At 33.7% G+C, this 11,922-nt stretch overlaps 2 protein-coding genes across 3 annotated transcripts in view; one reads left to right on the top strand and one right to left on the bottom strand.

The window, feature by feature from the left end:
• LOC115878047 (arf-GAP with coiled-coil, ANK repeat and PH domain-containing protein 2) overlaps positions 1 to 9,646 on the bottom strand; it is a 62,467-nt gene extending 52,821 nt beyond the window's left edge. Inside the window, exons 1-3 of the mRNA XM_030894402.1 lie at positions 9,202 to 9,646; positions 9,021 to 9,137; positions 8,783 to 8,956 (exon numbers count right to left, since the gene is read on the bottom strand). Coding sequence (XP_030750262.1) covers positions 8,783 to 8,956; positions 9,021 to 9,137; positions 9,202 to 9,254 — 344 coding nt within the window. The 5' untranslated portion in view covers positions 9,255 to 9,646. The remainder of the gene's footprint in view (positions 1 to 8,782; positions 8,957 to 9,020; positions 9,138 to 9,201) is intronic.
• A 247-nt stretch (positions 9,647 to 9,893) lies between these two features.
• LOC115878085 (ufm1-specific protease 2) overlaps positions 9,894 to 11,922 on the top strand; it is a 36,563-nt gene continuing 34,534 nt past the window's right edge. For both annotated transcript variants that reach the window (XR_004049463.1, XM_030894442.1), the window contains exons 1-3: positions 9,894 to 10,049; positions 10,101 to 10,548; positions 10,757 to 11,023. Coding sequence is in view for 1 of the 2 variants with exons in the window: in XM_030894442.1 (XP_030750302.1) it covers positions 10,011 to 10,049; positions 10,101 to 10,548; positions 10,757 to 11,023 (754 nt within the window). In the remaining variant the exon portion in view is untranslated. The remainder of the gene's footprint in view (positions 10,050 to 10,100; positions 10,549 to 10,756; positions 11,024 to 11,922) is intronic.

Raw genomic sequence — 11,922 nt, 5'->3', positions numbered from 1 at the left:
ATTTTGGAATGTGTTAAACTACAATTTTTGATATGAGGATAGTACTTAAATTATTATTATTACTCTTTTCTTAAAGTTAACAGCATAATTGGATTCTTTGTAATAACGATCGGGGTTTTCTCTGCCGTGCTCTTTCCCTTGTGAATTCCAGGTTGAGTACACTCCAGGTTGAGTACAGGGCACTCTTTTCATTTATTTAATAAAATAAGTAGGGATGTTTACAAATTTAGCCTTTGATTTACACAACCCATTCTCCTAAAAGTTCTCTAATTTTGTTTGGGCATGTAGTTTTCCATATTTGTTTTATGTAGGTATTTACAATTCCAAATTTCAGGTGAGCGTTTTTTTAACACAAATTATTTTTACACTTTTATGGTGACTTGACATTGTTTTTTTGCTTGAATGTATATATTTTAAATATAATGCATGATTTTGAATTTTTAAAATATATAAATATTATAACTGCCTTTACAAAACTCCATTAAACTGTTAAAGGTGTAATTTACTTCAAACAAATATACATATATATTTATATCAAAAAAATAGTTTTTATTTGCCTAGCACTAATTTAATCATCACATACATATAAACATATATTTTCGTTATTTCAAATGATCTAAAAATTCAACAGGAATGACCTATATTATGCAGCAGACACATATATTAAATTATCGATATATTTTTGTGGGCATTTCACAAAGTCAAATGTCTGATCAAAAACTGAAAATGCAAAACAGATAGTAAGCTTTATAAGTACCTATACAATTTTTAATCATACCTTTACAACTTATATTTATTTAGGTCCTAAAATCCAACAAATAATTTAATATCTAAAGTAAATAATTAAACTTTTTATACCAAGAACAGTAATGTTTCCAAGTGTTCATATAAATCTTTATTTAAATATCCAGGATTAAAAAATATACGATTGTAATTCTTGTTATTTTCCTAAATACGTAATTACAAAATGTAACAAAACAGAAAAATATCTGAAAATATGATGTATGTAAAAACAACAGAAAAATCAGAGAGAAAAACAATAACAAATTGACTACCCTAACCAAAGATTTACCCGTCATACGTCAAACGCATCACGTGACTGCGCAATGCCCTTCGATAGGGTACGATACCTCTTGAATCTGATTGGACGGTTGGTTGCGTATTTTAATGTATCCTAGAAATATAGCCTCAGAAAAAAACAAGGTACTCAACATAACCCTAGAAACATTTTATTCCCTACAATACCATACAGACTAAAAAAAAATATATATCATAGATCAAACAAGAATTTCACCATAAAATTGATCTTTCGTTTAAAACGCCTTTTAAAAGACAAAGAACACTTCAAGGCAATTAAAGTTGTTAAGAGTAAATGTCTATGTAAATTAGCAAATAAAGCGACACATAGACAAATAGACAATTCAAATATAAGAATGTTCTCTAAAGCTTGTCAAAATATTTAGTTGGCTATAGGATGACCTACTCTTCCAAAAGCTCTTTTATTCTATGTATCGATAAGCCGCAATGTAGGGTCTCCAGTGTAGGATAGGATTTAGGGTCTCCAATGAAGGGTCTCCAGTGTCACAACCAAACCTAATTAATGTAAAATTATATGATATGTAAATATCCTTACATTGAGAATTCGTTTGGTCAAAATATTAGTCATAACAAGAATTTATTTTGTTATGAGTTTTTAGCCCAGAATCATATAAAATAAATACATTTTAAAACTACAGAACATTGTTTTTTTTTAGTTTTTGTGCTAATATTTCCAATTAAAATTACCGAATATATTTTGCGGTATAGGTAACCTATTGTTCTTTATTATGGTATAACTGGTCTGAAAACTCAATGCTAACAGAAAAGATGAATTTTGTGCTTTTTAATTATACATTATATTAATTATATTATTAATGTAAATAATATATATTGATATTCAATATAAAAATTAGTTTTTCACATGTATCTACTTTTCTTTTGTAATTAATATTATCTAAATAACAAAACGGCAATAATGTGGCCGGCCGTAGCTCCAGCAGTAGTGTGTCGATCTGCGGAGCGGAAGGTACTGGGTTCGATCCCCAGCCAGTACGGTTGCTTAATTTATTTAAATAAAAATATTTATTTATCTAAATAGAGCGACTAACGAGCCGCCACCTCAAGGAAGGCAATGGCAAACCACCTTGAGTATATTTGCCTTGTACAGGGTGTCCCATTTTGGTTGAAATCGTACGGTATCTCCGTTATTAGTAAAGATAGAAGGGTGCGGTTTGCACCAACCTGTGCCACTTTTTTGTCAAACGGAAGATGCCGTAAACGAAATTTTCATAGCTCTCTTAATTTCTGAGCTGCAGGGTCTTTTCGAAAATTTTACAATTTGGGACAGCCCCCGTATCTCCGTTATTATAGATGATATCGAGAAGGCAAAAACTGATTCTTGTAGAACTTTTTACGTAGAATACGTAATATATTAAATGCGTAGACTGTTTTTCTGCGAAAAAAATATTTTTGAAAATATGAACTAAAGTTATGTATTTTTCAAATGGAACACCCTGTATATTATAAATCCTATGATCCGCCTTGCTATGAGCTTCTCAAATATATAATCACTCTATATTTATTTTTACTATTTACTGCAATATTTAAAATATATAATTTTCTTATTAGTAGGCCGTGATAAATAACAAAATCAAAATGGTATTTCCTAATATAGACATACACATATTAAAATTTTATTTGGGATTGATATATTTTACTTTTGAACTGTTACCACTGAACCTCTGAATATATTTTTCTCTTTTCTATAACAGAATTTATTATAATGGGATGGGTTTGCAAATATCTAAAAGCTTGCATTATTAAAGCATTTTCCAGGTGTTCGACATCGTATTAGTTGCCACGATATATTTCATATTTCAAAAATCCCCAAAATCAGAAATTGAGAACGGACAAATCCGGAAATCAGGGAGGCCATCATATGGGTACATTGGTTCCAATTAATTGATTTGAGAAATAATAATTTAATAAAATTGTTGTAAATTAAGTTGTGAGGGGGAGCCCCATCTTGCTGAAAGTATATTTCACGTAAATTAGCTAAAGAAATATTTAAAAGTTACGATAGCTTCCAAGATTTACAAATAGCGGTAGAGAGTTACGTTTCCCTAATATATAAAGAATTAATTAGTGACTCTCAAAATAAAACAAGAGACAGATAGTAGTATTACTTTTAATAATTCTGTAGTTTTTTTATATACAATCATGGCCTACGAATAAATATGATCTTTTAATATATTTTTTAAAATATTCCATTAAATAATGAAAATAAATATAGAGTATTATATATTTTTGAGAAGATTATGGCAAGCCATATAATCATATAATTTATAAATATACACGGTGTTCCATTTAAGAAAACATAACTTTAGTTCATATCTTTAAAAATATTCTTTTAGTAGAATAACAGACTACGCCACTGTATTCTACGTAAAAAGTTCTACAATAAACAGTTTTCGTAAACAGAGAGGGTGTCCCAAATTGCAAAATTTTCAAAAAGACCCTGTAGCTCAGAAACGAAGAGAGTTATGAAAATTTTGTTTACGGCATCTTCCGTTTGACAAAAAAGTGGCACAGGTTTGTGCAAACCGCGCCCTTCTATCTTCACGAATAACGGAGATACCGTATGATTTCAACCAAAATGGGACACCCTGTACAGCCTCTCAAATAGTGCCGTTGGGATTCGACGATAAACTGTAGGTCCCGTGTACTTGTGAAACACTGATGACACACATCACAAGTAGGGGGGGGGGCTGGTACTGATCCCAGGGGGGGCCTAAGCCCGTGGTTACATTGAATGCGTGCCCGTGCGTTTTTTTGGTCGTACGTGGTCGTACGTGCACGCAGCAAAAAATAAGCAAATGGTATCTACGCAGGCGGTTACATTGCATCGGAGTTTGCGCGTCCGTGCACATACGTCGATTTCCGTTGGTCGGATGAAAACAAACTGGTTTGTTTTTTTAATACGTGTACATCCGAGCGTTCGAATTTTTATATCTCTGGGCCCAATACATTCCCGAAAAATTTGAATATTTTTATTCAAAAATGTTCAGGTTTATATTTTTATTTTAGATATATTAATGTTGCTGGAAACATTCTAAAATATTCAAAAAATTTGACAGGTTGCTGTTTTAATACACCAAATATTTTAAATATTCATTTTCTTCCCCTTTTCTTGCATATAAATCATTTACCTAACATTTTCTTCTGTTCATAAGTAGTTATTTTAACATTAAATCCTCAGACAGCAAAGTAGTGGCGTCCGTTTTGACAAATTCGACACACAGGACACCAAGATCGCATGATCGCATGCGCATCTAATGTAACCACTAAAATAAAATAGTCGTGCGAGTAAATTCCGTCAGAGTTCGCACGTTTAAAAAAACGCCCGGACCCACGTCCAATGTAACCGCGGGCTAACTCTTTTGTTTTTTAAAAAATTAAGAAAAATTAAAAAAACACGTTATTTGAATAAAACGTTTACATGAATTTCTCTATCAATAAATTTCATAGATTTGGTTATCAAATCGTGTTCCCGTAGATTACTAAAATACCTACAAATTTTCTAAAAAAATAAAAATTAACACATTTTTTGAACACAACAAAATAATATTAATTAAACAAAACTCGAAAACGTCATTTTTAGTACATCACAAGCAAATAAAAATTAATACGTAGGCAAGAGTCATAATTTAAGATTTCTCGGGGGGGTGCCCATAAACACATTTTTTTATAGTGTTTGTTAAATATTTTATAGCATATATTATGTATTTATAATAATTTATTAGTTTTATTGCATGAACACGTTTTTAAAATTTATTATTAAAAAAATATTTTATCTATGCCTCTAACCACCGACTTCTATATCTCTGGCTTTTACTCATCAATGAAATCTCAAGGATAAATTCTGTTTTGATGCTCTTCTGCTTTAAACTCCCCTACCACTTTCCTCTTTACCCCGCTGTCGCAACCATAAACTAGGGTAGTGGGGGCACTCACCGATAAAACGATGTGGGCACCTCGATTTTGTGAATTTATGAATGACTTGCTCTATCTATTTTTATTCTTAATCTAAGGTGTTCACTGACCCTGTATATACCAAGCTATTTAGCCCATTTTATTTTGACTACTTATTCCAATAATAAGAAAAGGATCAATAATTAACTTTTTTTTTAAACTCTGAAAGAGCAATTGTGTAGAGAAAACCTTAATCTAAAAATAAAGATTTTTCTAAAACTGCTAGGTACATATTATGCCAATATGATATTTTTGGAATAGGAATCTCAAATCCACTTAAGACAATAAACATTCCGTTTTAAAAAAAACCCATCTTCTGCATAAAATATATTTGAGTCACCCGTATATCTATAAAACTATTCTTAAAATGTGTGCGGATATAGGCTTGGTGCATTTCAGTTTATTTTAAAAATTCCGGCCGCGGCGCTCGATACGGCAGAAATCAGAGGTTTTCGGCTCTGTATTTCACCCCGTCCCGGATACAGTTCATGTTGATCACATTAAAATGACATTGAAATCGTGGTTTTGTCATAATATTTAAGTATTTTAGTTTTTTGCTAGTGCAGTAGTTATTTGCTGTCCTCCATTCGCGAACTTCGAGTTCCGGGCTTTACGCCCTGGGGCTACTCGAGAACGACTCGAGAAGGAGCTGTGCGCGATAGCCAGGTGCCTCAATTGCTGTCCTCCTTTCACGCAGTTGAGCAGCTCTGAACTGTTCAAGAACGCGATACTCCCACTCCCTTCAATTGAGTCATAAAGTTCCAGAACTGTTCCGCGCCATATGGAGGTTATGGAGGTATGAAGTTCGCGAATGGAGGACAGTAAATATGGCGCGGAACAGTTCTGAACTTTATGACTCAAATGAATGGAGGGAGAGTATCGCGTTCTTGAACAGTTCGGAGCTGCTCAACTGCGTGAAAGGAGGGCAGCAATTGAAACTATAAACACTCAGGTACGAGGTTTGTGTGATATAACGCTGTTTCGGGTAGTAAAAATTAAGTAAAAAAGAACTCGAACTGGACATCGCGTTGTGTTGTGACAATTTCAAATGTTAATAAAATCGCCGAAAAAATGTTAACGTGTAAAAGAGGGCGTAATTACGTAGTTGTTGGGTGTTTTTTTCGGATGACGTTCTTTTCGGTTGAAAAAAAATCGGTCGTCGGTTGAGTTGGAAAATACTTATACTAAAATTTATGTAGGGGTGGGGGTAGTTTTCACCCTTCCCGTCCTTTACTTTATTTTTTTGAAAGTCAAATGTTAAAGCATGTAGGAAAACACAGACACATTGCGAATGCAAAGCGCCCTGAAGATTGTGGAATCATGGGTGACACGGAAGGGACTAAATATCAGTCCTACAAAAGACCGTAATAATCCCCTTCACCAAGCGAAGAATTTTGGAAGATCAAGGACCTCTGAAACTCTACGGTGATGAGATTCCTCTCTCGTGGGAGGTCAAGTATCTAGGAATCACGCTGGATACCAAACTGACATGGAACCGACAATTGGTCACAAGGAGGGCGGTGACTACACGAGCGGTAGTCAGTAGTCAGACGACTTCATGGAAAAATCTGGGGCCTCAGATCACAGATGGTGCACTGGCTGTACACTGGAGTAGTGAGGCCTTCAGTAACATATGCATCCTTGGTATGGTGGCCTAAGGTAATGCAACAAACAACAATGCTCAGCCTCAGCAAGGTGCAAAAATTTGCTTGACTGAGCATAACAGAGGCGATGAATCCACGCCTCTTCACATAGTGATCCAGGCGGAGACAAGAATGAGACTCTATCGACAACAAAGTGTGTTGTCTCTGGGAAATAGGAGATAAACAGGATACTTAAAGATGGGAGATTCTATGGGGGGACCTCTACTCCAAATGAGATAGGACCAAATGACCCCTCTTTATCACTACCACAAACCATTCGAGGTGAACAAAATGGATCGAGGAATGTGGACAGATATAACATTCCTTCAGGATGGACTAACCTGGAACACAGAGGGGTCAAAGACCGTTGAAGAAACAGGAGCTGGAGTATTTGGGGAAAAACAAGGGTAAGCTTATCCTTTTCCTTGGGTAAATACTCAACCGTATTCAAGACAGCAATCTTCGCCGTTCTACAATATGCGAGAGAAAATAATAGAAGAGCTTATTCAGGTAAGCTCATCAATATATGCTCAGACAGTCAGGCGGCACTTGGGGCGCTTGGGGCGCTTATGAGCCCAAAGGTATCGTTGAGACTCGTCTGAGAATGCCTAGGTGAACTGGGAGCTCTAACACGAAGACAGAGAATTAAATTATTCTGGGTGCCGTGTCACAGCGGCATCCAAGGCAACGAAAAAGCCGATGAGCTAGCTAGGCAAGGATCATCGGCATCCTATCGTGGTCCAGAGCCAGTACTGGGAATACCCAAATGTATGGCCCGAAGTGCACTAAAACACAGGAAAGATCAGGGAAAAGTAGAATGTCCTTTGGGGAAACAGACAGGGGCACAGGAACAGCAAGGCCTTCTTTCTTCAAGAAGGAAGTCTTTGCTGCAGACTGCGATAAAGGTTCTGAAACAGTGAAGCACATAATATGTCACTGCAAGGCTCTGAATCGCAAGCGTCACTTTTTATTTGGGAAAGCTAAGCTAGAACCCGAGGAACTATGCTCCCATCCTAACAAGGACCTGCATAAGTTAGTACAGGACACAGAGAGACTGGAGACTGGTTGTAGATATAGAAAGGGGACAACCACAATAGGCCTCACAGGTCGCCCCTTGTTAATTGAGAAAAAAAAAGACACTTAAAATCTCATTCAAATCGGAATAACGGTTCTTAAAATATCTGAAAAAATGTATTTATTTTTTTAAAGTTTTATGAACGGACAAAGGAAGCAGTTTTGGATAGAGGTAAATTATGTCCAATGAACTTATATTGATTCCAAAAATACATAGTAGTTATATGTCCACGGAATATTGGGACACCCTGTATATACATATCTACATGCCCTGGTGGCAGTGGCGTAGCGTGAGTTAGGGGCGCCCGGGGCGGAGAACCTTTAGGAGGGAAGTTTGCCGCCCCTACAGAATCCGTCTGCCACCTCTATAACAATTTTTTGTCGCACCGCAGGTACTTGGAAGGTCACCGCCCGGGGCAAAAATGTTGCATTTTTCGACCACCTTTGTATTTCGCCCATAACAAGGGGACTAGAATAAATCTATGTGTAGCATCTTTAGTTTCATGAAAAAGTAGTACACTGATAAATGCATAAATGAGATAATACATAAACGAGAAGCCCTATAAAACACACAAAATGGGAAGGCCTCTACTGTCAAGTACCAACATTAATGAAGTTTTAGTTATAATCTCCTATAGTTTAAAACTGAAAACCCTTATGTGTTAAGTAATTGTAAGATTTCAAGCTGACATTAATAGTGTAATGCCTATTTTGCAATAACTGTAATTGAACACTCTTTGGAGAATTCTTTAACTGAAAACAAAAAGAGGTTCCTCTATCATAGCTGTTTGAAATAAACATATTGATATACAGACCATTACCTTTAGAGCTTCATAGAGAAAAACATATTCTTATAAATAACATATTCCAAAATATTTAATAGAGTTAATATTTAAATTATCACATTAAACAATTAATATTAACTAGGTCTGGCATTAAAACATTAAAATACGGCATTGAAAAGATCTTGTATTATTAATAGTATTAATACTTACTTTTTGATAAATGAAGTAAGGTTCTTCAATACTGTTCGGGAGGCCTGATCCAATAAAATTGTATGAAACTTATTCATTTCTTGCAAACTATGGATTAACTTATTTAGCGAAGATAGAACTTCAGGATCATCTTTAAAATGGGTGCTTAAGTCCCACAGGCTATTAGCAAAAAGACTAACAAACAAAAGAATGATACAAGTTATTATTATGGACTAAAATTATAACTAATCTTTACTACCTTTGCTGTCCAACATACGTTTTTCCACTGTCAATCATGCTACCACAAACTTTTAATATTTTATCCAATCTTTGTTCAAGTTGATCTATACTTTGCTCTTCATGTTCCAGCAATAGTCTATAAAATATTAAAAGATAAGTACTTGGTCCTCTTGTTAATAAAGTTATCATATTTCGCTTACCTAAATTTAGGAGAATCCCTAAGGCACTCTTGTAACTCTATTTTTACAACCATGTTAACTTAAGTGTACATCAACAGTGTAATAATAAGTAGGTAGTTGAATTAAATTTAAATTATTAGAACAGTATTACAATCTAAACTTAAACAGTGTCATGAATCATAAAAACATACTGTTAACAAGAAATTACTCTTCGCAGTATAATCAAGTATAATTCTGTAAATATAATGAAAGGAAATGAATGCCAGTCATATAAACAAGACGACACGAGAACGAAGTAAACTAAAAATATAACTAAAAATACAATATACCGTTAGAATATTGAAATAGCACTGAACTATGCAAATTCAGAATACAATTAATATCTTCTAACACCACATATGTTTTAATAAAACTATAATAACCACCTCCGTAACCACCAACAGAGACAAATTCTGACAAAAATAAATATCTAAATGACCACAGAAATATATAATAATTTAATGACGTCTTAATGACTAATAATAACCATAGAAAAAAACATACATAATTAGGGATGTTCCAAGTTCAAAAACACTGACAAACGTTGGGTTCATATTCACAGATTCAGCTACCAATATTTATATATGATCGACCCTTGGATCGACCTTGCATAGCATCGGTGTCTCGTGCATAGATAAAGGTAGACCTATTATCTATGAGATGAACCTGTCAAAGTCAAAAAGTTTTTAGGTTAAAATATTTAAATCTTTTTCACATCTCATATCTTTAAATGTTTTTTATTACTGCAAATTAACAAATAAACTGATTTTTCCCACATTATATCTTTAAAGATGAAAACTAACGTTAAAATTTCTAATAATCTAATTGAGGTAAGAACCTACTATACACAAAAAATTATTATTTTAAACATATGTTTTTAGAAACTTCAAAAGCTTCATGACCCTTGTTTTGGAAAATTATATGGAATTGTTATTAAAGATACAATATATGTCTTAGGTCTCCAAGTGGATAAAGATGATGCGAATATATTGTATTCATTTCCTAATGAAGTGGATTTCTGTGGGCTTTTTCAATCATATTTGCAAAATCCCGATACTGACACAATAATTCAAAGATGTAATGATATTGACGTTACCGATACCCCAGTTTTCCTTGGAATTAAAATTAATGGTAACAATAACCATATAGTTAGTCATGTTATAGAGAGCAATAAAGTAACAGATGCTAGTTACGTACCAGTAAAGTTAAATGAAATTTACTCAAACTTTGTTCATGTAAGAATAAGAGGAAACCTGTTTTTGAATTCTGAAGCAAGTGAAACAAGATTGCAGGAGAGTTTTAATGAATTGAGTAAGGATATCTTATCAGGTATGTGAATTTAATTCTTTTTAACAAGGAAATATTAATACACAGTAATCCAGCATTCTAAAAAACTTTATATCAAGTTTCTAGTGTTAGAAAATTAAAATCTTCTTTTAATTCTGTAGAATTTGTCATATTCTAGGAGAGTCCGGATTGCAGGAAAGGCACCACATATTGATATGATAGAAAAGAATACAAATAAAATCTATTTTAGGTACTTTAGCGTTTAAATTGCCCAAAGGAAACGTTATATTGACTGGAAAAGATACTGGAAATAATACAGTTGGCCTGGTAGGAGATCCAACCCTTGGTGATATTTTGGAATTAAACCAGAGCAATGAAATAACCCAGAAAAAAAGAAAAGTGGAAGATGATGATTATTCTTTGGACATTATAAATTTAAATTTTATTAAAAAAGTTTCAAACGATAAATATGTTGTTGATCAAAAACAGCATGCCCCTGTTGTCGTATTGGATAAAAGTAAGTAACTGCTTTTTGTTGTTAAATTAAGCAGAACAGTATTTTTATTATAAAATAAATTATTTTCCTGTTACGGCAACAACATATAGTAGGGGAGCTCAAGTGGGTATTCCACCCTGTTAAGTACCCCCACCATACATGAACCTTTTATACAGGGTCGTGCATGTAGGGTAGCCGATCAGAGTAGTAAAGAAAGTCCTTGTTAGAAAAACTCGAGCGCGTCAGATTAAGGTAAGGCAAGTTAATTACATGCAGAAAAGTGTGCATTTAAATAATCTGATAATTTAAGCTTGACATAATGAAATGGGGGGGGAGGGGGTCACAAAGTTGTAAAAAAAAGTTGTCAGCTTGGTATTCTCGAGCGTTGTTATTTTTTTCTAGTTTGAGAGAAATTATTCAAGTATCATGGAAATAACATAATCTGCTGATTCCCGCAAGCCAAAGTAGCTAAAATCAAGAAAGTCCCTCTTCAAAAAAGTCCTCTGAGTATTTCGTCACTTGCGCCATAAAAAAATCTACAAAATAAAATAGTTATTTTTTGTAAACACCGCTGCAACGGATACCAAGTTGTCAGCGATAATTTACTAATAAACAAATTTGCCTAACGGACAAAAAATACTTAACGTTTTGGGAAGTATCGTCGGAACCAAAAAAAAAACAAAGAACAAAGAAAAACTATTTAAAATATCTAAATACAACCAGAGATACAACTATTCAAGAATATTTTGGTTTTTTTTCCCAACAGATATGTCTATTAAAAACCGTTGATGTTAAAATAGTCATTATATCAAGTTAAACTTCAAAATTAACAATTACTACCTGATAACAATTAATTTTAGTTTTTAATTTTTACTTATGTTTATTATAATCAAAGAAGCAAAAGCAATACATTACTAACC

Source organism: Sitophilus oryzae, unplaced genomic scaffold, assembly GCF_002938485.1.
Source record: "Sitophilus oryzae breed Bouriz unplaced genomic scaffold, Soryzae_2.0 scaffold_1500_pilon_pilon, whole genome shotgun sequence".
NCBI lineage: Eukaryota > Metazoa > Arthropoda > Insecta > Coleoptera > Curculionidae > Sitophilus > Sitophilus oryzae.
This window is presented reverse-complemented; position numbering and strand designations above follow the sequence as displayed.